The following is a 24,596-nucleotide window of genomic DNA, read 5'->3' on the forward strand; positions in this document are numbered from 1 at the left end:
ATAAGTTGTACATCATGAAAAAATCCGATATTCTTTATAATAGAAACGACAGAATTCTGTTTAAATATTTGATTTTATAAAACCACTATGTATTATATTCTTTCTACTGATGAACATTTTATTTTAATATCAAATAGTAAAAATATTTTTACTAACAGTGTATTACTTTTGACAGACAGTGGAACTAATGATAATATTGAACATATTGGGTTTTATTATTTAAGAAGAAATGAAATATTTTCTTATGTGTTCATATTTTTCATATAGATATATAAATTAAAATACAGAAGAAGTTAAATTTTCTTATTTATGTAAATCATGTTAATAATTCATATTTGTGAGTACCAATTGATTTTTGAATATGTAATAATTTAAGGAATTGTTATTTTATCTAATATAACCGTTTGAATCAGTATTGAATGTTTGAAAAATTGCACTTATTTTCTATTTTCATAAATTCCTGAATATAATTTAAATTATAAATTTGTTACATGTTATATATGTCTTATTTTATATATAATTTGTAATATTCCACTACGTTAAAGAACACGTGTTTCTTCAAAGAATTCTCTCCTTATAATACAGAAATAATATAGAGAAAAAGAAAATATTTATAATGAGAAAATTCTATTTTTATTATGAACCACGTGCTTTTGTAATGTATTATCAATGTTGTGGTTTATTACCGAAAATGATTGATGAAATATAAGTATATGAGTAAATTCATTTTGCTACAATAGGTAAAGTTTCAAATATGATTGTTGATCATAAAAAATAATATTACGTAAACTGCTTCCGTCATTAATGGTATTGAAGATACCCGGATTTAAATTTTTCAAATTGGTTTCACCGTGTATATATACATATGTACTGTTAATGTATGAACACTACTGCGATACACGAGCTAAGGTCACGTGGTTCACTCATCGTGTATTTCATGCTGATCATTTCAACCCGTGTGGTTGATCTGTTCGGTAGTGATTTGAATCGTGTGTGATTTAGTTGATTCTAAGCTAAGAATTTAAGATTAACCTCGGATGATCTGGTATCGTAAATATAATACGGAGTTATTATTGTGCTCTTACAAAGAACATGTATACTGTATCAAAAGGACCTAGCAAAATTGTCGCTAAGACAAGAAGAGGTAACTATAATACCCGAACAATATTTAATTATGTTTATAAGTATTAGAGTCGCTAATCGTTACATTGTTTCAGGAATAAGTCAGAATCTCGAGAGGTTAGAGACTTTGCGCGATTTAACGAGAAAAGCAGATCCTGACGATGATCATGAGAGCACCCGGTAAGTAGTTCCTTAACCCATCTTAATTCAACGTTCGTTACTTTCTTCTCTCTCTTTTTGTACTTTCAGCATTTCAGTATTACGCAATTCATAATTCTCCATAAAAACAAGCATGTGTAAGCTGTATGTTATTCTTCTTAAAACTCATAAATTATAATTCATAAAATGTCATACAGAAATAGTATATATCTCAAAAAAATTGTTTAGCGTAGAATGTTTAATTATGTTAATATGGACGATAAAATTAATATTTATTTCACAGCCACGTACCAAAACCAGTGTTTCATATGAATGGAAAATCTAAACTAAGTTCACAGAGGCATCAAATACAGGAAGTTATTACACCTCAACACGAGGAACTTATTAAATTTGTTTATGAATGTAGGTTGAAAACTTTAAACAAGTCACAACAAATTCCAAAAATCCACAACAAATAGTATAGATTTTATTTGTATAAAATATAAAATAGTATATTCGCATATAAAATACATGTTGAATTATATATTAATGTCATTTCATAACATTGTACTCATAATTTTTCATTATTAGCATGGAACCAAGTTAATACACGGCAAAGAAGTGAATCTTCCGATGGTTCAGATTGTTCAGAACCTTCTAGTAAGTTTCAATTAATATTATGTTAATTAAATACATGGAAATACATGTTGAAACAGATTCGGATTATATATTTCATTTATTCCAGGTCCAAACTCTATAGTATACTATAATGATGGTGAACCAAATGATACTCTTCAGGGTAAGTCAGTTTTCCTTAAAAAAAAATATGAATAAATTATATTAAACATTAAATGTTATTAATGGTTTACTGAATATTTGGTATAAAATATTTCTTTTAAGGTGAAGTTCAATGAAATAATTGTTTCCCTTTCAATTTTGGTCTCAAAGTTACATATTAAATTCATTAATGCCTTGAACATAATTTAATTTTACCTTTTTCAGATTTTAAACCATTTGATTTGGAATCATGGTGGGGTAAACGATTATTTAATAATATCACAAAATCACTTTGAGAAAGAAAGAAATCTGTAAAAGATATAAAGATATAAATTGAAGTAGAATAGAATGGCAAACAGTGCTAAAAATTAGCCTGATTTATGTTTTAAATATAACATGAAAACAGTGAATAATATATAAACTTAAAGTTTAAAAATAAACTTAATTTGCAAAATTCCAAAGAACTGCAATTGGTGAACATAACTGGTTATATAATTCATACATAATGTATTTGTTACAATTAATTATATATGAATTTTTTTGTGAAATTGTAAATGTGGTTTTTAGTACATGTGAGGCTTGAAGCTTTGAATTGAAATTTATTCATTGAAAGTTTTGTACACAAGCACATATATATTTCTACTATTACTATATAAAAACCTGCATGAAATAGTGTTTCTATAAAAGTTTTTAAAAAACTTATGTTAATTTGTTATGATTTTATATATATTTTTGTTGACAGTATCATATAATTTTTTTATTGTTACTACAGCTTTTTAAAGCTACTTGAATTTTAAAGAGTATACAAGTGTACAGAAACTTTCTTTAAATGTAAAAAATAATATAAAATTCAAATTAAATCATAAACGAAATAATGTAATACAATCGTCATTTTCGTTTGTAGATTTTTAAAATAGTGCAGGTGAAGACAGTTCATAAATACATACCAGATAGGGTTAAGTATACATAAAGATCCCTGCGTGGTATGAATGCAGCGTGAAAATAATGAATTTTTAATCTCAGAATGGTGTACATATTACATGCATTGGTTGTGTGAATGCATGATACATTGCTGATATCGTTACGACAATTGTATCTAAATACTTTTATGTAAACAACCTTTAGTATAACTTTGTAGACTGATAATGTTTAAGATTGTTATATGAATACTAGACAAAATGAACTTTGTCATCAATGTATTTGCAGGCTTTGCATTCTAAATCTTTATCCTATATTGATCTGAAATAGAATGTTTTAACTTCAATTTCACTTAAGAAATTAACCACGAAGATCTTTAAATGAAATTTTTGGTATTTTTAAAAGAGCAAAGCTTGCAGACGTAGTCGAAATGTAGTGTAATATTTGGCCGTTTTAAGGCTGAATTATGCAGTTATAAATAAATGCATCTTTATATACGGCATCATTTTATTCTTAATCTCTAAATTATTACTGTTTTCTAATTTAATACTATGTATTAGATTTGTTGTTTCATTTGAATTATTTTTTTTTATATCTTTTAGAAAGAAAATTTTGTAAATTGTAATGTATAGGTTAGTTATTTGATTAACCTTTTCATTTTATACATAATAAACTGCTAAAATATTTGCCCATATATTTCGAATACTATAAACAGTGTATATAGTCACATTATTTATGTAATATTTCTACAGAGAATTATGTCTACATTAATACATGATTATACAAATGAAATAATTGGTAAAAGCCTTTTGGGAATGACAAAACTACATAATGGTTTAATTGTATTAGAAAATTGTAATACAGTGTTACATAAAAATTATACAAATATGACTGGAAAGGTAAGCCATTCTGTATATTTAAGAGAAAACATGTTAATTATAAAGTGGTATGTTATATTGATTGCAGGTAAAGTTAATATCTGGGGGCAAAGTAGAAAATGAATTGACATATACAGGATTTGTAGGTCCTGGCATGTTAACAGCAGCAATTTTAGGAAATACTTTTTGTGCACCTCCAGCTAATGATATCCTGAAAGTTATTGAAGAAGTTGGATTTGATCATTCTTCTGGTAATGAAATGCAAACATCATTACATCATCTTCATTTCATATTAGAATTTATAATTTATAAATAACATTTATGTATAGGAATATTGTTAATTATTCAAAATGATACAGAATATATTATTAATTTTACTGCTGCTAAATTACAAGCTGAGGCAAAAGGATATATTGTTAAAATAATTACAATAAAAAGTACATCCCATTATTGTGGAAGTACTACTCAGGAGCAAGATTTTTCACCAATAATTTTTATCTATAAAATAGCAGGAGCTATGTCAGAAGAAGGAAACAATATAAATGAAATCTATTCTGTTTGCAACTCTATTGCAAACAATGGAGAAATGACTCTTCTGAAAGCAGGTATTGAGATTATTAAAAATTAATATTAACTTAATGGCATAATATGTAAAAAATACATACCTTCCAGAATATGAAAGGAAAATGTGTAAGGAGTATGAATTAGAAATGTTTTCAAATTTAGCTAAGCAAATACTTGAACCTGTAATAAATATATTGAATTCAGGATCAGAAGGTCAAAGTAATATATGTGAAATGAAAACATTTCATACTGGTCATGAGATTGCAATTATAATAAATAACTTTGGTATTGTAAATGAATCAAATATGTACAAATTTCATTTGCTCATATCAGTATTGTCTGTATCCTTATTTATTTTTTTAGGTCATAATCAAATAGAGACAAATACCTTTATCTTAGAACTTGTTAAACAAGTAGAAACATATGGATTAAAAACGAAAAGAATATATGTAAAATCATTGATGACTGATGTCAGTGGTTTTCACATTTGTTTATTAAACCTTTCATTTACTAAAGTATTGATTAAGTATTTAGATTTTCCAACATATGCACCCGCATGGCCAAAAGTGTTAACATTTGAAACAATGAACATTAAAAATGTAATAATTTTATATGCCTAATTTATATTCTGACTTAACTATAATTTAAGATTAAAATTAATTTCTAGGACGATACAACACAACTAATTACATCAGAAAAGTATTGTAAGGTAATTAAGCTTTCTTGATTCATTTGTATATAATATTATATAAAACTGAATATTAAAATGAGGTCTTAATGCAGGGTATCAACACATCTGACATAAATATTCAAGGGCCAATAATTAGTTACGAAACTGCTCAATTATTTTTATCAGTCATATCAATGGCATGTGAAGCAATAATAGCATGCACAAATCAATTAAATAAAATGGATCAACAATTTGGAAATGGGGATTGTGGCACAAGTCTTGCACGTGGAGCTAATGCAATTCAACATGCCATTCAGGTTTTATATTATCTAATAAAAAAGATAATAATAATAATAATAATTAAAAAATCTAAATAGAATAACATGTTACAGGAAAATAAAATATTGGGAACAAATGTGTGTGTAACATTTACCCAAATTAGTCAAATTATTGAAAGAACAGTGGGTGGTGTACAAGGAGGACTATACTCTTTATTCTTTCATAATATTGCTAAAGTAAGATATGAATAATTATAAAATTAATTGGCATCATAAAAATATATTTTTTAAGACTTTTTCAGAATATGAAAATGATAAGAAATTAACAGCAGATATGTGGTTATATGCCTTAGGCAAAGCAAAGGAAATAATAGAACAACTTGAAATAACTTCTATAAATGATGGAACACTGTTACATGTTTTAACAGAAGTGGAAAATGATTTAGAAAATGCATTAAATAGAAACATGAATCCTCTTGATGCATTTGCTATAGTTGTAAGAACTGCTGAAAACTTTGCTATAAATACTGTGCATACACAGTCTTCTCATATAAAAAGATATAAAGTATTACAATCTTTTTTGTTTATATAAATGAAACTCTAATACTCTTTATTAAACAAAGATGCAAATTTATTTAAAATATGTTACAGGAATTGAAATACCCTAATCCTCAAGCACATGCAGTAGGTATATGGATGAGAGCTGCATATGAAGTTACTAAGTTAAAATTAAATTATCACAGAAAATAAAGATGAATTTATTGCATTCTTTATTTTTAAATAATCTATGTAATATGAAAGTTCATAATACAAGCTTGATAATAGTAATTATACATTATGATTTTTGATTGTGTTAAAAATCATTAAAATCAAACATCCTAATATTTAAATGGTAATTGATTGTTAGTTTAATATTATTACATATTACATTTTATAATGAACAATTTATTACACTATATAAATATACATAGCTTTGTTTTTACTTGCACGAGGTCGTTGAAAGTTTAAGTGTATGTGTAAATTCATCCAATAAATGATATAAATGTGTGTGCAGATATGTATAAAAGACTATCATAATGTCACGTGCTCCTGGCTTGCCTTCGTTTCTGGCTTATCACGTGAAAAAGCAGAAAAAAGTCAATTTCATTGTTTTTAAAACGTGAACCAAACGTAGACAAGTAATATATTCTCGTTGTGTTTTTTCGTTAGCTACACTTTGTGACTGGTACTTAATCCAGAGGTTATGTTCTAAATTATAATTCGAATTCCTATAATTGTTAGACATGTATAATATTTAGACATTATGTTTAAGTTTCGAAAATCTTGATATGTTTATATCTACAAAACATATGTATCGAACGTAATAAGGATAATAAAGCAATGAAAGTATACAGAGAATAATAAATTTGTAATACTCGCACAAGAAAGTTATATTAACAATGAATGCTGTTATTGCTTTATGTATTTTTTGTGAATCACATGGACCTAAAGTAATATTCACAACTCAAACATATCGTAATTACGATAATCAAAGCACAGAGAAATTAAAATTTTATGGACCAAAAGAGATATTAAGACGGAGTCAAAATATTGTTGAAGATGGACAGTATGAATGCGAAGGATGCCAAAGTATTGGTAATGTGAAATATTTAAGTAATGAACATGAAACCAGGACATCATTCCTATCTGCTCAACAATCGTTAACTCAAGATATTTGGTGCCTATTGAAGCACGCATGTTTTAGGTATAATATATAATATTTCATTATTATATGTATTGTACATATGTTTAAGAACTAAAAATTATATTTTAAATTTAATCATTCAAGGAGTTTAAGCTGTGAAGTACATCCTGGTAAAGAAGGTGTTTGCTACTTTGGAGATGAATATAGGGGGCATGTTTTAAGTCATACATTTACATTAAAAGATGCCCAGGTGAATTATGCAACGAAAAAGCATGTTTGGTAGCTATTACAACAAATTATTCAAATCATGTCAATAATTATAATCTTAATACTTAGAAAGTAATAGAAGAAAATTTCATCAATATAAAGAAATCTTTCCTTCCATTCTAGGCAAGAGGTTTTCGCAAATGGTGCAGTTTTATTGTTTTCATGAGGGATAAACAATTTCTGCTAAACATGTGGCCTTTTTTAGTCGACAATTTAAAGGAAGTAATTAGAGAATTACAAGATTTTGCTGAAAAAAAGTATAATGCTGAAGAAGCAAAATGTCCACAAAGAATTGTTCGTCTATCAGCTAACAATGGATCAGGATCATACAATAATTCAAATAAACAGCCTAGAACTTTGATCAGTATCACTAATGAAAAACATGTGTTTATAAGGTGTGTTTTATGCTTTTTAAATAAAATATTTAATGTTTATGACATGTGATATTAACAAGTTACAATTAAATTAGAATTCACATGTGGCTGGTATGGATTCTTAGTGCAGGAGCAAGACACTTTGTGGAAATTTTTCCCATGAGTTTATTAGATGACGAATTAAACTACAATTTAGAGCATCAGATTGGTCAGTATTATTAAAGATATTCTATTTGAAAGGAAATTATGATTTAAATTTATTTTGTTAAAAAAAAAGAAAACATTATTTTTTTAGAAACCGAAGATGGATTCACTTTAGTAAATGCCAAATTACCTGTAAATTTAAATTTAAATTCGAATGAACAAGAAGTAACGTCTGAATTCTTAGAAGTCTCAGGAAAATCTACTACAGTGATACTTAGAGATTTAAGAATTGTATTAGGAAAAGAGCAGTTTAGACAACTTTTATATTCTAGTTTAACAGGTGTTCAAATTTTGGTAAGAGGTCCAAACATTCAAAGATTGGAATCTTTATATGGACTTAGTTCTCTTATTCCACGTGCATGTAGAAGAGTTAAAACTCAAGCAACAGAATATATGGATCCTAATAAGTGTAACTTTATTGGTACTTACATTGTATTTAGGATATCAAATTTAATACTAATTTCAAATCTTCTATTAAATATGAATATGAATTATCTTACTTATTTTAGGTGTGGATACTTCAGTGGCTGTACCTGTACCATGCGCGAATGTGTGTAGATTAGATATCGTATCTAGTGAGCATAAAATTGAAAATTCTAGCTCACATGTTGTCAGATGGACAGGTACATTACCATTAAAGCTCCCAACGTTATTAACAAAGATTGAAAAATCACTGGATAATGAAAAACTTGGAAATTCTACTCTTAAAGCACATTTTGCTGCACTGCAAGAAGAATGGGCAAAGTATAGCGATCAGAAATATTTATAACATTAATCTCCTCTTTCATATTCATAAATCAATATAATTTTTGGTTTAATTATAGCATCGCAAAAGTAGTCCATGCGATGAGAGGTCGTGGGCATAGCGGAGACCTTTCTGGACTTATGCTTAGCTTAGGTGCTGGTCCTCATGATAAAAAATTATTAGACGCTTGGTCAATGGGATTGCCACCAAACCCAGCATAACTTTGTAATCAATCCAAAATGTTTTACGTGTTGTAGAGTATTATTTGGTAACAATTAATTTAATATACGTATATTCTCTTATTTGTATTTTTAATTTGTTCTTTCAATATTTATATATTCAAGGTTGTGCATTATTTTTATTTGCAATATAGTCAGAAAATAAGGACAAGTATTGATATCAATGTAAAATAAATTATTTCATACGCATTGTTAGTAATTGAATTTTTAATCCATTTTAAATACAATGTTTATATACTAATTTTGAATAGAATCAATTCAAAATTGAAAATAAAACTTACAGTCTTAAAAAGGTAAATAATTATTTTGCATATAAATGTTGAATGCTATATATATTTATTGTATTTCAAATCAAGCGCCTATATCTACAAGTTTAAACATTTTTTTATTTAGATAAAACTCATATGAGTCATATTTAAAAGTGGAGTATACTTATACACACAGTCAAGAATGTATGTGCATTAAATATTTTTGTTTTGTTTTTAATATTCCAATGTTTTGCAATTAATGTTAATTTTTTGCAAGTGACATAATATATTATATTTGTAGGAAAGTCAATTTTTGAAATGGAAGTTGATCCGCCATTAGTATATCGTCGCAAATCATTCGAGTTTCAAGATTTTGGAAAGTTTAAAATCGTTTCAAGGGATTTTAAAAAGCAATATTGTAACACATACATTGCACGATTAGCAGCGTTAAGAAAGCATCTTATACAAAAAGCAAAACTCAAATGGGGTAAATTTATTTACAGAGATTACTGTTGTTTATAAATTTCAGGTTATTTTTCTAACTTATGTTATTTCAGCCCAGCACGAAATTGTTACGCTCGCCGAACTTTCTGAAAGAAATGAAAGTAAAAATTGTATCTTAATAGGAACATTATATAAACATCAAGAATTGAAGCCGTCAATATTACGCGAACTTGGCAAAGAACTACAATTAGTAACTCAACCAGCTAGGACAAATTATGCATCATCTAAAGACATATTGTATTTGGAGGATGAAGTATTACGTATTAAATTGGACGGTAATCACGTGAACGTTAAAGATGTAGTTACTGGTGTTATTTGTGCTGTATTGGGGCGGGAATTGGAAAATGGTGCATTTTCAGTAAATATTAATATTATTTTACCACACATTTAAAATAATTTGTTTAGCTCTGATACATAAAGCATACTAATTGCAGGTGATAGATTGGTGTTTACCAGGATGTTGCCCAAAACCATCAACATGTAACCAGTTATCATCAAGAAAAGGAAAAATTTTAATAATGTCAGGATTAGATTTAGTAAATAATACAGAATCATTAAGTTTAAGTCTCTTGTCTGAATGGATAACTGGAATGATCGGTTGTAAGAGAAATCAAGAAGAAGTGGCATCCATTGTGTGTATTATTATAGCAGGTATTTAGTTTGTATTAGGTGTAATAACAATTTGAAGTAATTAATGATCATATTAACTTAGGAAATATCATAAGAGGATCTGTGGAAATTCATAATCATAAAGGATATTTTGAAAATAAAACACATGAGGAAAGTGTGTTCAAAAAAACTGCAATGGCAACTCATAAACTTGACAATTTTCTTTGTCCTATAGTGCAAAATTGCCCTGTAATATTAATGCCTGGAGAGTTTGATCCAACATGTCATACAATACCTCAGCAGCCACTTCATCCTTGCATCTTGCCCCAATGTGCTAGGTAATATAACATCTGTGTGTCATAAAACAACAAAATATTTGTTATATTTATATAATTTAGGTTTAAAAGCTTCTATGGAGCAACTAATCCATGGATTGGTAGTATCAACTCTTGTATTGTAGCTGGATCTAGTGGTCAACCTATTACAGATATTATGAAAGTAGCTGATATTGCTAATGTTTCACCATTAACATGGTTGAAACGTACATTAGATTGGCAACATTATGCACCAACTGGGCCAGACACTATTCCAACTTATCCATGCGATGAGGTTGATCCATTTGTTATGACAGAGTGTCCTGATGTATATTTTGCTGGTAACATGGATAAATATGATACTAAACTATTCACAGGTAAGAATATTTTTATTTGCTTTTTATTTTTAGATTGTCATAAGAAAATAGTCTTGATAATATAGAGCATATATCCACAGCAGAGGAAGGACAAATGGTTAGGTTGATATGTATTCCAAAATTTTCTGAGACACAAACAGTTGTGTTAGTTGATTTAGAGAATTTAAAATCTTGGCCTGTTTCTTTTGCTATTAATTAATTTAATACATTCAATTACTATATCTTAAAGTATTGTTACAAACGGGGAACGAAGTATATAATGATGAGTTTGTAAAAGAAATAATGAAAGTTTCTTATATATTATTAACAGAAATTGTACATAGCAAATATATTATTTATTCTATAAATATAATGGATTTACTTGCTCCTTCTTCATGTTTACAGTAAGTTAAATCTTACAGTAGTTTTTTTTATATACTGGGTATAATATTGATCATGACGAGCTTGAAAAGCTCGTAATTCAATTATTTTCATTATATCGTAAAAAGCTTGATAATTCGGTCGCCATGGGGTTTTAGTCAGTAGGAATCTGACACTCCCCCAGGGGTCGGTGGGGGATCTTATGCAAGATTTCCCCACGTGGCTGTGCTCTCTGCATGTTCTGGGGTGTCTGGGACCCCTCGAAAACAAAGGCATGTCCAGTCTTCTTGTATCTGTAGTCACTGCCTAAAAATTTTTGTTATGGTTTCTTTACCGGACGAAGTGATTGCATTTTTAGTGAATTAATTAACAATTTTTCAAGATTTTTTCGGGATTTTCGATAGTGACCAGCTACTGATTTATATACAGTGATCTACTGATGTCAGTATCGGGCATAAATATTTAACTACATACAATACTTCCTGGATCATCCAGAGGTTAGTGTATTATTTTAAAAGAATACAACTTTCGATTTTATCATTTTTCTTACAGTTAGTTGTAAACTACTATGTTTAATTAATATTTAGTGTTTTTTGTAGATATGACATGTAACATAACACAAAGTGATGTCTACAACGGAAAAATCATTGCAGTATGCCGGTATGACTTCGTGGATTGCCTCCTTTTCTTATATTTATTTCCAATCTAAATAACAATATATTAATGTAATAAATTTCATTATTTTCCTAAATACAGTGGATCTGCAGTGCTTATGCAGATGCTTTACTGGAATAAAAAGTCAAATAATATCATAAATGGTAGAAAATGTAAATCAATAATCTAGAATTTACATCAATAAAATTATATTTTAGCTGCACATGTATATGTATCATAGTATAGGCATTTCCTGCATAAACAGTATTTGATTTAATATTTTGGAACAATATACCATGCATTTCATAATTATAAAATAATTTCAGAAAATATTTTGATATCATATACACATCCACTAACATTAATCTTTTTCAATACTATAATACTATTTTATAATATGAAAATATCATTATTTTTTGGCACAATAGTTTATATAATCTTTCTAAAATGGTATAAATAAATTGAAAAAAAGAAAGATTTAAATTAAGCATTAATTTATAAGTTATATAAGTTACTTTCTTCTTTTTTTTTCAATATATAAATTATATAAAGCTTTGACAAATTCAATCAGAGTACTCTTGAAGTAGTTTTAATATTGAAACCAACTTCAACGTTAAAAAATAATTTTCATCATTTTATAGGCCTGCATTATTCTTAGAATTGTGTTCTTTCATAAATCTTTGATTCTGATAAAAATTAAAAGTTCCCTAACTACAAGATTTTGAAGGAATTGGAATATTCATATTTAGACAAATATTCATATTTTTGGATGATTCCTGAGATTCTGAAACTTCTATTCGCTGATCTGTAGCTTTTTCTTCATTTCTCATTTCACATATCACATCTGTCAGGGCAACTATATAATTTTTTGCCAGAGTTAATGTTTCAATTTTGGATAATCGTCGTTCCTTAGTTACATGTGGAATTACTTCACGCAATGACTATAAAATGGAATAATTTAAATCTTGTATAATCCTATGTAAAGATGATTGAAAATATTTTTTTTTACCTGAAATGCATCATTCAAACTGTGCATTCTCATTCTTTCTCTTTCATTACTCTCCAGTCTTCTAAGAGTTCTCTCTCTAGGTGTTGTTCCTCTAGAGGATTTTGCTAATTTTAATCCAGACTTTTCATTTCGCCTAATATTCCTTCTTACTGTTTTATTAGCCTGCGATTGCTGTTTAGGCCACTTTCCCTTCCACTTATCCCCATTCATTATTTTGGATGTCATTCAAAAATATTCCTTTCAAAATTAATAATACAATTATTATTGTATGAATTAACATTACCGATAGTATCTTCTGCTTTTCTTTTTTTTAAACATAATCAGTAATTTAACTTCATTAGTATTCATAATGAATTTTAAATAATAGATGAAATGATTTAGTAAACAGTATTTCACATCAATCTATGAACAAATATCCTTAATTAAATAAAAAGACAAGTTATTTGATACCAACAAAAATATTGTCAAAATTATGTTTATGTACTTACAGTTCGCTAATGTAATGTTTTACTATTATTTGTTCAGTGAACAAATAACTACAACAATATTGATATTTCTGAAGTAATAATTGTTTATTGTGCTTTTCTTCAATATATTTTTCAATAAAATAAAGGAATAACCAACTTATATTGTGCGAAACATTTTAAAATATTTGAACTAACTGCACGCTACCGCGTGTACTTGTTGAGCCACGTTGGAACATCGACTGACGTCGCGATGCCGGGGTGCGGCCGAAACAACCTTCTACCCCTGGGATCTATGCGATCTACCCCGTGACCTTTTCATAATAACATTTTCATAGCATTTTATCTTCCATATTATTCCATTTATATAGTAATTACTTTATAATAATGATTTTTAAACATTACATATTTAAATTAATTCATCGAAAAACAATATTGATCAAATAATACAACGAAAAATTATCATTGATTATTTGTAATTTATTTAAAAGTTTAGAAATTTAAATCGATAACGATACGTATAAAATATATTTACGTTAAATATGTTTGTTAATATGTAAATTCAAATGCAAACAAAATTTAACGATTTGTAATAATTGTTTTTTTAATCTACTCTGCGACCACATATAAAGCTTTATACGTGTGCGCGGCTACAGGTGGGCGTATGACGTAATTCGCCCACGCGGACCCTTGTATCTTTGTATAATCACCCTATCACCAGGGAAAGCATATAATGTATTTCAATACATCTACATGTTTATTATAAATTACTACACTTATTATTAAATGTATGAATATTTATTTGCAAAAAATCATCCTAAAAATCATTGAAATAGAATAAGAAAAGGTTTAGGAATTTTTAAATAATAATTTGGTTCATAATAATAGATTAGATTAATTTTTATTATTTATGTTTTATCTTTACATTTACCACAACAAGTATCAATTTGTTTCTCTAAATCACATTCCTTATAGTTAGGAGTCCATGGACCAAGACTAATAGAAGCATAGAAATCCATAGGATATGGTTTCTCACCGTTGTGATTGACCATTTTCAAAGCAACAGCTCCTTCGTATGGTGTAAGAAATGGTTTCTCAAATGCTGTACCCCAATCTATACTCAACCGTGGACACGCGACCTACAACATATGATGTATGATATGTTTACAAATACAATTGTGTCCGTGCATTTATGCAGGTGTAATTTACAATAATATTACCTGTATAAAAGCATCGATACCCTTAAATAATTTAATTTTATCTGGAAATATTTCTGAGAGTAATATAATCACGTATTCTTTTCCTAGTGAATTAATTTTATTTTCTATATTTCTCAGAACATTAATATTTCCTTGTCTTCCTAGAGTTCCAAGTATCAATCCAAATCTACTACTTTCTTTTGCATGTTCGGTCGCCGTTAATCTAGTTTTTAGCATTTCTTCATGATTGTAAAATTCTTGTGTCATTTTTTTTTCGTAAGGATCGTATCGAAATGCTTGTAACTTTGGATTAGCAATCATTGCTGCTTCTAAATGAAATCGACCATCTCCCACATAAATAACTGCATCAACGCATCGAATTTGTGGTGCTGTGCAACCTAAAATCTTTATAAAAATATAAATCTTGTGAAATGTACAATTTAATAATTCTCTATATTCTATAAAGTAATCATAAGCATACGTACCTCACCAGGACTTAATGGTTTACTTTGTGGTATAGATATTTCATAACCATTTTTTCTCATTTCCAGTGCGACTGCTTGTAATGTATTTACAAACTGTATGGTACTCACAAGTGCTATTTTAGTTGTAATTGGTAAGGTAGCTTGTAAACATTCGATACAGTGTAAAGTATCAATTTTGATATTGACAAATACATAAAGTACTTTAATACCAACTGTCTGATCAATCGGTATTAAACATGAATGTCCATAATGAATTAAAAAATCTGCATCTAATGCTTTTGCAGTATAATCATCTATACAGCATGCCCCTATAAATATTTTATTAATTTAATTAAAAATCAAGTCCATAGAAACTTATATATTCATCAAACAAAATTATAATTTTTTACCGTAAGTAACATCTCCCATTATAACTGTTTCTGCTTCTGTAAACTCTTCTATTATATCAGCTATAGTTGTAGCATACATTAAAAGTCCTTCGGGCATTTGTAATGCAACTCTTTTTACTTTTGCCTCTTTAATTCTCCATATTGATTTATGTATTTCAAAATTATAATTAGAAGGTAATGCAGCAATAGCTGCATTTAATAACTGATCATTTAAGATTTCTTCAGGGATTTTATTTATCTTGAATGGAGCTTTAAATACTTTGCGAACTGGTTTTGCTTTAACTACCACTACTGAATCACACCCTTCACTCATGATTGCACACTTCTTAAAATAATTTAATGAACAAAAAATAAATTTACGTTTATTTTACAAAATTAGAAACATTTTTAAATAGTGTATACATTGTATTTAAATAATTATTTTACTAATAATGTATTTGCTTTGTATACAGTATACAATTATCATAATGTAACATTTTCTGCAATTTTTACCAGTTTTAATAAAACTTTATGTAATTTATTCATAGAATACTACTTCTTTACAAGTTTCACGAACAAGAGGTTAAAAATCATCTGACTAGCTTTCGAAATTGAAATCAACTAGTGCTGCCCTCTAAATAATTGCAATATTTTTTGTCGTATCAAAATGAGATCTTAAATAATAATAAATAATGGTATTACTATAAAATTGTTATAGTTTTGATCAGTTTTAATAATACATTTTTATTAGAAAAGTAATTGTCTGAAGGAAGAAAAAAAAATGAGAACAATCTCTCTTACAGGTCCCACCGAGATTTGAACTCGGATCGCTGGATTCAAAGTCCAGAGTGCTAACCATTACACCATGGGACCTTTTGTAAAACTTTTTCTATTACTCTGTTTTCAATTTAATAATTATAATATTTATATGAATATATGTGATACACTAATTTTTATAAAATTATTTATTATATTAACCTAATTTAATTATCTAGATTATAAAACAGCTGTCAAGAAATGTAATATATTACTGCTGTAATCGCTTATTGTCATTTCTCTGCATAACTTTAATTTTGAAACATAAAATTATTAAACTGTTATAATTACTGAAAATGGTTATTTTAAGATAAATAACACTGATTATTATATGTACATATATGTATTTATACATTTATTAACTTAATAATTTGATAAAAAGATCGTCATTTTTATAGAACACAATCGGTATTAAAATGAACTGGTTGCATTAACTCTCTACTATAAAACAATAGTAAAAGGAAATAAAGATTGTCTATTCTTTTTTTCTGAATTTATTATATTCTTGAATAGTAGTACGTTAATTAAAATGTCACTGCCTGGAGCTATCGTCTAGTCGGAATATACATTTTACAGTAGTATTATATTGTAAGTAGAAAGAGAGCAACAGAGAGAATAGAGGCGCAAGAATAGAACTGGGTTTGGCAAGCGTGGTGATTTTACACCTACCTTCTAACCGGACCGTGGCCGATTGTATTGTATTCGTTTCACGATACGTATCATGCTTGGCCCAGGTGGTTTCCCTAAAAAAAGTGTATTTCTATTTTACATACTGTTACAACATTTCAACGTTGCTGTGACATACTCATTTAACAGCATTTTTTACAATCGAAGCTAGTTTCCAATATATTGTAGATATCAGAAACATGAGATTACGAAAAACGGTGATTCGTGTGTCGTAAAATTAGAACCTTGTTACGATTTGAAAGATCCTCTGTTTTTATCAATCATGCAACGCTTCGAGGTGTCATAAATTTTATAAGAATGACTTAAATAGATCACGATCATCATTGAAAGGTTTCAATGCGCAATGCTGAATATTATATTATGCTGGATATGTTGGCTGTTTTGGGCGGGTCTACCAACTCTAACAGCTTATCCTGTATCGTCTTCGATAAAAACAGGTATGTTAGTTGTATATTTCGACATTTAATGGAATAACATGTTGCAAATGAGAGGTTATTTTACTCGTAATAGATTTGTCAACAATCTATGCTTCATCAAAATGGGAACGATACTGGATACAATACACACTTGGTATATTGAGCGTAACTGCAACAGCGTTTACTTTAGTTGGATGTCTGTGTTGTCGAAGACCTAGACGACCTAAAGGCTTTCAGGTAATTCATTATCAGATGTAATATTATCTGTAAAAATTATTATTCTGGACAATGAATATCTTAACAGTGATTTATACGTTTCTAATTATAGGACAAAGCAGAAAAATGCAACCAGGTAACTGTAAAGCTATGAATGTTGTGCATTAAAAACTTGAAAAACAGTACTTTATGAAAAATTGTTAAAAGATTAAGTAGCTTTATTATTAATGTTTAAAATATGGTAGAAATATAATTCAAAGTATGAGAGCATTTTTGAAATAAGAATTTAGATATCATGATTTTTAAAGATATAGTTATTAAATTATTGTTATGAATATGAAAAGAGTTATGGTAGTTATTTGTTATTTTCAAGTATGCAATCAAATACTAGATATTTTTATCATGATAGAAATAATTAATATTGTTCTTGAATATTTCAAAGTAGTTGCATGTTTATTATTTGCAAATAATAAAACATATTTCATTTACTAAGCAATATTAATAAGTATGATTAACAAACATATATAATGATAATCATGTAGAGCATTTTATCTGTCTATGTTTCCTGTTTTTGTAAAAGGAAGATCAGTGGACATAATCATATTTTCATATTTCAGGAATTCAAAGATGGAAACAATATTGGACAGGAGTCAGTATTCGAGAGCTCTGTTGATGGTTTAGAGTTAGATGTTCCAAGAATGTTGGCTGTTGCGGACAGAGTGCAGTTTGAACCGTTACCCGTGGAGCATATTATGTCTGGCACTAAAAATTCTTCAAAACCTAAACCATTGCCGTTATCGACGTCTTTTTTTGAAAAACACGATTCTCATTCTAACGCTCTCCCGGAACATTGTCACGAATGGTTTAACACGGAAGAGTTATGCGTACCTAGAGAAAAATTAAAGTATTTAAGAGAAATTGGTCATGGTTGGTTTGGAAAAGTTGTAGAAGGTCGTGCAGATTTGGAAGGGCATAGAAGGACTTCGAAAAATGGTGGTGTTGTTGTCAGAATTCTTACAGAAGAAGCTACTACGAAAGAGAAAGCTTGGTTTCTTGGTGAAGCTACACCGTATTTAAAATTACATCATCAAAATATCTTGACTCTGCTAGGTTTCTGCCTGGAAACAGATCCGTATCTACTACTATTTGAATCGTGCCCGGCAGGCGATCTGAAAGGTTTCCTATTATCGAACCGTGATAAAAAGTCTCAAGAAGCACTTGTTAAAGAAAATATTCCAATTCGATTGGCGATGGACATTCTTACTGGTTTAAAACATATGCACAGTCACGGATTTGTACATACAGATCTATCTGCCAGAAATTGTTTAGTAGCATCGGATTTATCTGCGAAATTGGGGGATTACGGTACTGGCGTGGAGAAATATCCAGAAGATTATTATGTGGTTGGAGATCGTGCGTTACCTATCAGATGGTCAGCACCAGAAAGCGTTGAATGTACCGATACCACTATCGAAACAAGAGAGATTACGTTTCAAGCAAACATGTGGAGTTACGCTATTTTTCTCTGGGAAATCGTTACATGGGGAAACAGGCCGTATCACAATAAGAGCGACGAACAAGTTATTCAGATGCTGTTATCTCTAAGAACTGATCTTTTATCAAACGGTATACAAGTGTTGCAAACCTACCTAGAAAACTGTCCGTCAAACATATATCAAACGATTCATTTATGTTTGAATTTAAATCCACAGAAAAGACCGAATTTGGATGAGGTGAAGCGATTCCTCTTGAATGAACATACAGAATATCTGGACTTTGAACAAAGATGGGAGAGTTTGCGAATAAATACGACTAAACATGTACGAAGTGCAAGCTTACAAGATCTTCGAGGTAGTATCGATTCAGATTACTGGACTACCATCGTTGACGACACACCACGGCAATCGTCGTTCCGTCTTGGACCAGGTGAATTAGTGAAAAACGTACCAAATGTTAAAAATATCGTTCAGCACGAGTCCGGTTCGGAAACCGAAGAGGAAAGTTGGAAAGGTAGAATTGAACAAGGAGTTTATACAGAGAAAGTGAAACAGAAATCTAAATCTGTCACCGATTTAATGGTACTTGTACATATCGATTTCGATTCTGATGCCGAAATATCAATGGGAACTCAAGTATCAGAAAAACATGGAAAGAAAAGGTTACCAGCTACTGGTAGCGATAGCGATCTTAGACATAGCGCACGTACGGATGAATTTGATGAAGCGTTGAGAAAATTACGGGATCCATTTCCAAATAATGCTAATAAAATCAAAACACTGGATAATTCAGAAAGGCCAAAATTATTAACGTTAACTATGGATCATGGTCAAACGCCAATTTTAAGATTATCGTTAGATGATAAAGAATCTACCACGAGCATCGATGCACCATCTGTCGCAAGTGTAAATACAGAAACACGTAATGACAAACACGTATTAAGACTTTTATCAAAAGGAGAACCTAATCTTCCTCTTCTTCGTTATGTACCTGATGATAGATCCTTTGAAGAGTTGAAACAGAATAACGAGTCCGAATGTAACAATGTACCTAAACATGAAAATAACAACAATACGTGTTTTTCTGATAATTTTTCGGTTAATTTTGAAAGCAACGAAAGTAATTTAGTCGATGTAGTACTCTGGAATCATGCGTTGGATTCTGCTTTAGAAAAGAAAGTACCTGGTTTCTTGAACGAAGGTGAATTTAACGAATGCCCAGAGTCATCGTCTAAAAAGCAAAATAACGGTACGCCAGAATTGATGGTAACCAGTGTATCTACGCCAGATACATCAGAGTTTACAAAATGTACTTCGTATAATGTAAATGATGTGGATGTCGAACGAAAATGTTTGCCAAATGATGCTGAAGAAGAAAGGAAGCAGTTGTCTACACCCGACGACGAGCAAAGCTCTGATTCTGGATTCAGAGATAAAGAATCCTGTGAAGAAGAAGAGAACGTTTGTCCTTCGGTCCCATCAACTTCTGCCGATTCTGTTGTAAATGTACCTACGTGTACGGAAGAAGAACAGCTACAGATTTTATTTGAACTTGATACTATTCTTGATGCTGAGTATTATTCAACATTACAAGGATCTGAAAGAACCATAGAAGAAAGCTTATCTTCGATTAATCACGTAGAAGATAGTAAAATAATTCGTACGAACGAAGAGAAATCTGAAACAGAAAATAATGAATGTTCTAGTTTTAATGTCGATTTAGAAGGAATCAATGAATCGGTGGAAGAAGATAATTCTAAGCCTGTTGTTCAACTAATGCAGAGTAATTCACCGTTGAAGACAAACTATTTCAATCAAGAATTAGAACATGAAGATGAAAATGATAATGAATGTGAAAATAGAAATGAGAGTGAATGTGAAAATGAAAATGAGAGTGAATATGAGAATGAAAATGAAAGTAAAAGCGAGAGGATACATGAAAAGGAAAGCATACACGAGGATGATGAAGATAGTTCTACGATGAGTTTAAGGAGCGATAATTCTTATGTATCGTTTGAAATAGAAGAAGAATTTGTGACGGCTATTCGAAATGAACTTAGAGAGAAATTACCATGTGCTCAAATGTCTGTTGTGGAACCTTTAGAAACGCACGATGATGATCATCCTATGTCTAACGACATAGAGAATAAATGGGATGACGATGATGATAATGAGGATTCTTCTAATCAAGGCAGTGGAGGAGTGGGTATTTCAATAAGGTAACTTTCAATTTCTAGCAATAACTTTTTCTATTGTGGCACTGATTAATTTATTTATTTAAAATGCAGGTATAACGTGTATGGTACTCCACTCAGTCCAATCCAAGAGGAACGAGAAAGTACTCTTACTTCAGAATCATTAATATCGAATTCAAGAGACGTGTCAATCGCGTCGAAAGAATCCGTTGGATCGGACGATATATTATTAATCGATACCCGAACAAATAAAATGATTTTATTTGACGGTTCAGACGAGAAATTGCAGGATGATGACAGAGACACAACCAACGAGGATCTTTCCGACGACGAGAATTTGGATTATAATTGTTCCATAGTTCGTTCTAGGGATGATAAATCGCATATCATGATTCCAAGCGGAGGAGCACCTTTACCAAGTCCTGAAGAAGAATCTAAATGGCAACAGTCCTTTCCATTGCCACTGCCTTTGCCGTTAGAGGATAATCTAATGTCTACGAGTTTTGGAACTGAGCATGAGTGGGGTAGTCAGGATGATGATGAGGAGGAGGAGGAAGAGGGGGAAGATAATAGTTCTAGTTCTGGAGAATTTATTTGGAAGGTATATATTTTACACAAATTGTATTTATTATATAATAATCATTTTACATTATTCTTTAGCGATATAGTGAACCACACATTGAACAAGTTCGAAAGAGTTTAAGTGATAACGAAGAAGCAGTGGTGAATGATATTGAAGAGGAGATGGATGAAGAAGTAGAAAAAGAAGGGAAAAAAAGAGAAGCAGATGCGGAAGAGGAAGAGGAAGAGGAAGAAGAAGAGTTTACACCATCTGCTTGGAATGCAACGTTAGCTCCTCATCGTTCGGCATTAAGATCCCCTGATAAAACGTTAAAAACTAATGTAAGATTTATAATAATTTGATATTCATCATTTTTCTTTTTTTTTTTTTTTTTTTTAATGTAATATAAGTATGTCTAATTCGTTGTCATTCTTGCTGCTAGGATGACTTGGTAGGTGTGTTATCTACATATAAAATATTTATTTATTTATTTGAATACAATGTAAATATAATTTAATAATTTTCATCGAACTGATAATGTATAATTTGTTCAGGATCAAAAGAAAAGTGTATGGTTTAAGAAACAACGCTATCACTGTGTATATGAATATCCAAAGGAGACATTGAGTGCAGAAAATCAAGGAGAGACAACTACTACATGGGAGCCAACTTCATATAGTGGTATAATTTAAATATTTTAGAGAATTACAATATTTTATATATAATTGATAGTATTTGTTTAAAAATTAAACAATCTAACTGATCTAATTATTTCTTTCTATTTTAGATTGGGAAGAAATGATAGATGAACCAAGATTAGATCTATACCCCTTAGATTATGATGATGTTAATCAGACTGGTACGCTTTTAATATCTTATTGGTTTTCGAATAAAATTTAATAAGAGATTTGAATTTATAATACTAACTTATTTCGGTTTCAGGAAACGAAGAATTTTTTGTAAGCAGTTCAAATCGTCCATTTCAATTTCAAGCTAGCGACAGTAAATATGTTAGTCAATTCTTTCCTGGTGCTTCTACATCGATGAGCGAAGAACAAGATGAAGTAGACGGTAATCGACTAGAAGCACAAGAAAATAAATTAGAATTACTAAACGATTGTAATTATGGCCAACAACATCAATTAGGAGAATTAAGACATACTAGAAATCGTTTAAAATTAAATTTATCTACAAATGGCGCACCATTTGTTACCATAAAACAATTGAAAGAAGGGGATACGGAACAGTTGGGCGACAAAGGAATGGAATTAGACTCGACGTCGCAAACTATTAATTTTACACACGACCAACACATTTTGTCGAACTCCTTAAATCATAATACTTTACCAATGGTGCCTCCCGACGATCTTCAACAAGAAAAAAGTTTCGATCCGATTACCGGAAAAAGTGCCGAGTGTGATAGTCAAGAAAAAATCGAGCCTACAAGTACAGTGTTTTGACTCATGACTAACACGTTTTAAAATCGATAGTAAAATTTTAAGAGATAATTTAGCTGAAATCCGTCCGAAATAATTTCGTTGCAAAGGTATAGTAATTACTCTATTCAGTGAGATCATTATTAAATGAATCTCAAATTATTGTAAATAAGATGTAGCAAATTTTTATTGTGGCTGAGATTCGATCGATTGTCTATAGCATTAAACTGTATAATTTTTATTTGTCACATAGAAATGCATTCGTATATATAGAGCTAATAATGACATAATTTTTTATACAAATAGCTTCGTAACGATATAAAAAATATCATATAAATATTAATCGTTAATAGCAGACAATCGATTTGCAAAAGCTACATTAAAATTAACGAGTAATTTCATTTCACGTGTAAATATTTATCAAACATCGTTCAATTACGGTCAAAGAAGTATCGTTCGCATAAGTTAATGTAATTATTATTTGATCAATAATGTATGGTAACTAATTCATATTGTTTCTCGTTTATCGTTACCTTTAAATATGATATTTTCTCGATATTATACTAAAATTGTATTAGTAGAAACCCAGCTCTCTACTCTAAAAGTATTATAGTATCAAGAGACAGTACTAGAATCAGGTCTCAAGGTTTAGTTTAAAAGAAGTGTATAATAATTGATGCACAGATGATTTTATAAATGTATTATTTGTTATTTTTACTAGAACTGTGATTGGCACAATTTGTGCACTTTTATTTCTGTCGATTGGTAAATCAAGAATAGTAAATTTTCAAATAAAAGTAGCATCAAAAATGCTACTGTACTTCACTGCATATTATTTTTAAATATTTTATAAGCAGATTACATAGTTTTTCAATAATTTTTAATGTTCAATTTTTATGGGAGAACAAAATTTAGTAAATTTTAGGAAGAGATACAAGTGCAGAGAAAAAGAAATGTTGTTTATTATAAACATGGTATTAAATATTGAATTCACAATATGTAAGTATTTATTTGATTATTAGAACAACAAATACCAATGATAAGTTAATTATTATGATTAATGGTATGCAACTTTCACAACAAAAAAATCTTTCAATGTTTTCAATATTGCTACAATAAAACTAACTCATAGCATAACAACGGAATAGATTAGACTAATAAAAGACAAAAAATAAATAATAACATATTTAACACTTGTACTGATACATAATTTCATTATATGTTCAAAATTAAAAACATGTATCCTATGAATATTATTAATAGCATTGCAGTTATTATACGATTTTACTACCATTGCGATTATTATTATTACTGTTATCATCA

The 24,596-nt window shown here is 29.3% G+C and overlaps 6 protein-coding genes and 1 non-coding gene across 16 annotated transcripts; 4 read left to right on the plus strand and 3 right to left on the minus strand.

Annotated features, from left to right (window-relative positions):
• Positions 1-909: 909 nt before the first annotated feature.
• On the plus strand, positions 910-3,457 carry LOC117604185 (MAPK regulated corepressor interacting protein 2). Its single transcript, XM_034324066.2, has 6 exons — positions 910-1,144; positions 1,218-1,302; positions 1,565-1,683; positions 1,852-1,920; positions 2,006-2,059; positions 2,263-3,457. Exons 1-6 carry the CDS (start codon positions 1,093-1,095, stop codon positions 2,331-2,333), a joined length of 450 nt encoding a protein of 149 aa, XP_034179957.1. The 5' UTR covers positions 910-1,092; the 3' UTR covers positions 2,334-3,457.
• BHD (folliculin) lies at positions 3,452-8,981 on the plus strand. The gene is made up of 18 exons (XM_034324179.2): positions 3,452-3,587; positions 3,708-3,854; positions 3,922-4,084; positions 4,163-4,438; positions 4,506-4,682; positions 4,761-4,996; positions 5,065-5,106; positions 5,181-5,384; positions 5,460-5,582; positions 5,638-5,910; positions 5,997-6,067; positions 6,928-7,089; positions 7,174-7,279; positions 7,420-7,691; positions 7,766-7,878; positions 7,966-8,295; positions 8,384-8,618; positions 8,699-8,981. The coding sequence occupies exons 2-18, from the start codon at positions 3,714-3,716 to the stop codon at positions 8,838-8,840; spliced, it is 3,066 nt and encodes a 1,021-aa protein (XP_034180070.2). The 5' UTR covers positions 3,452-3,587; positions 3,708-3,713; the 3' UTR covers positions 8,841-8,981.
• Positions 8,982-9,098: 117 nt separating this feature from the next.
• Positions 9,099-14,508, plus strand: LOC117603651 (DNA polymerase delta subunit 2). 9 transcript variants are annotated; one of them, XM_034323202.2, is made up of 10 exons: positions 9,134-9,151; positions 9,252-9,310; positions 9,408-9,593; positions 9,664-9,968; positions 10,045-10,261; positions 10,323-10,557; positions 10,618-10,910; positions 10,991-11,767; positions 11,870-11,930; positions 14,373-14,508. In XM_034323202.2, the coding sequence occupies exons 3-8, from the start codon at positions 9,425-9,427 to the stop codon at positions 11,107-11,109; spliced, it is 1,338 nt and encodes a 445-aa protein (XP_034179093.1). In that variant the 5' UTR covers positions 9,134-9,151; positions 9,252-9,310; positions 9,408-9,424; the 3' UTR covers positions 11,110-11,767; positions 11,870-11,930; positions 14,373-14,508. The 9 variants fall into 9 exon arrangements, with proteins under 9 accessions (XP_034179173.1, XP_034179093.1, XP_076545977.1 ...); XM_076689862.1 differs by having other exon boundaries at positions 11,653-11,767; XM_034323120.2 differs by lacking the exon at positions 14,373-14,508 and adding an exon at positions 12,027-12,240.
• LOC117604092 (class E basic helix-loop-helix protein 23) lies at positions 12,357-13,832 on the minus strand. Its single transcript, XM_034323940.2, has 3 exons — positions 13,422-13,832; positions 12,934-13,170; positions 12,357-12,865 (listed from the first exon to the last, which is right to left on the minus strand). Exons 2-3 carry the CDS (start codon positions 13,156-13,158, stop codon positions 12,632-12,634), a joined length of 459 nt encoding a protein of 152 aa, XP_034179831.2. The 5' UTR covers positions 13,159-13,170; positions 13,422-13,832; the 3' UTR covers positions 12,357-12,631.
• Dph1 (diphthamide biosynthesis 1) lies at positions 14,292-16,084 on the minus strand. Its single transcript, XM_034323724.2, has 4 exons — positions 15,471-16,084; positions 15,082-15,389; positions 14,618-15,001; positions 14,292-14,536 (listed from the first exon to the last, which is right to left on the minus strand). Exons 1-4 carry the CDS (start codon positions 15,781-15,783, stop codon positions 14,306-14,308), a joined length of 1,236 nt encoding a protein of 411 aa, XP_034179615.1. The 5' UTR covers positions 15,784-16,084; the 3' UTR covers positions 14,292-14,305.
• A 166-nt stretch (positions 16,085-16,250) lies between these two features.
• TRNAQ-UUG (transfer RNA glutamine (anticodon UUG)) lies at positions 16,251-16,322 on the minus strand. The gene has a single exon. It is a non-coding gene; the product is annotated as a tRNA-Gln (tRNA).
• Positions 16,323-16,734: 412 nt separating this feature from the next.
• LOC117600005 (uncharacterized) lies at positions 16,735-24,454 on the plus strand. Of its 2 annotated transcripts, XM_034319193.2 has the most exons (9): positions 16,735-17,389; positions 17,463-17,605; positions 17,697-17,720; positions 18,202-21,299; positions 21,369-21,876; positions 21,936-22,178; positions 22,392-22,518; positions 22,625-22,696; positions 22,780-24,454. In XM_034319193.2, the coding sequence occupies exons 1-9, from the start codon at positions 17,296-17,298 to the stop codon at positions 23,295-23,297; spliced, it is 4,827 nt and encodes a 1,608-aa protein (XP_034175084.2). In that variant the 5' UTR covers positions 16,735-17,295; the 3' UTR covers positions 23,298-24,454. The 2 variants fall into 2 exon arrangements, with proteins under 2 accessions (XP_034175084.2, XP_034183491.2); XM_034327600.2 differs by lacking the exon at positions 17,697-17,720 and having other exon boundaries at positions 16,736-17,389; positions 22,780-24,453.
• Positions 24,455-24,596: the final 142 nt, after the last annotated feature.

This window comes from Osmia lignaria, chromosome 9 (assembly GCF_051020975.1).
Source record: "Osmia lignaria lignaria isolate PbOS001 chromosome 9, iyOsmLign1, whole genome shotgun sequence".
NCBI lineage: Eukaryota > Metazoa > Arthropoda > Insecta > Hymenoptera > Megachilidae > Osmia > Osmia lignaria.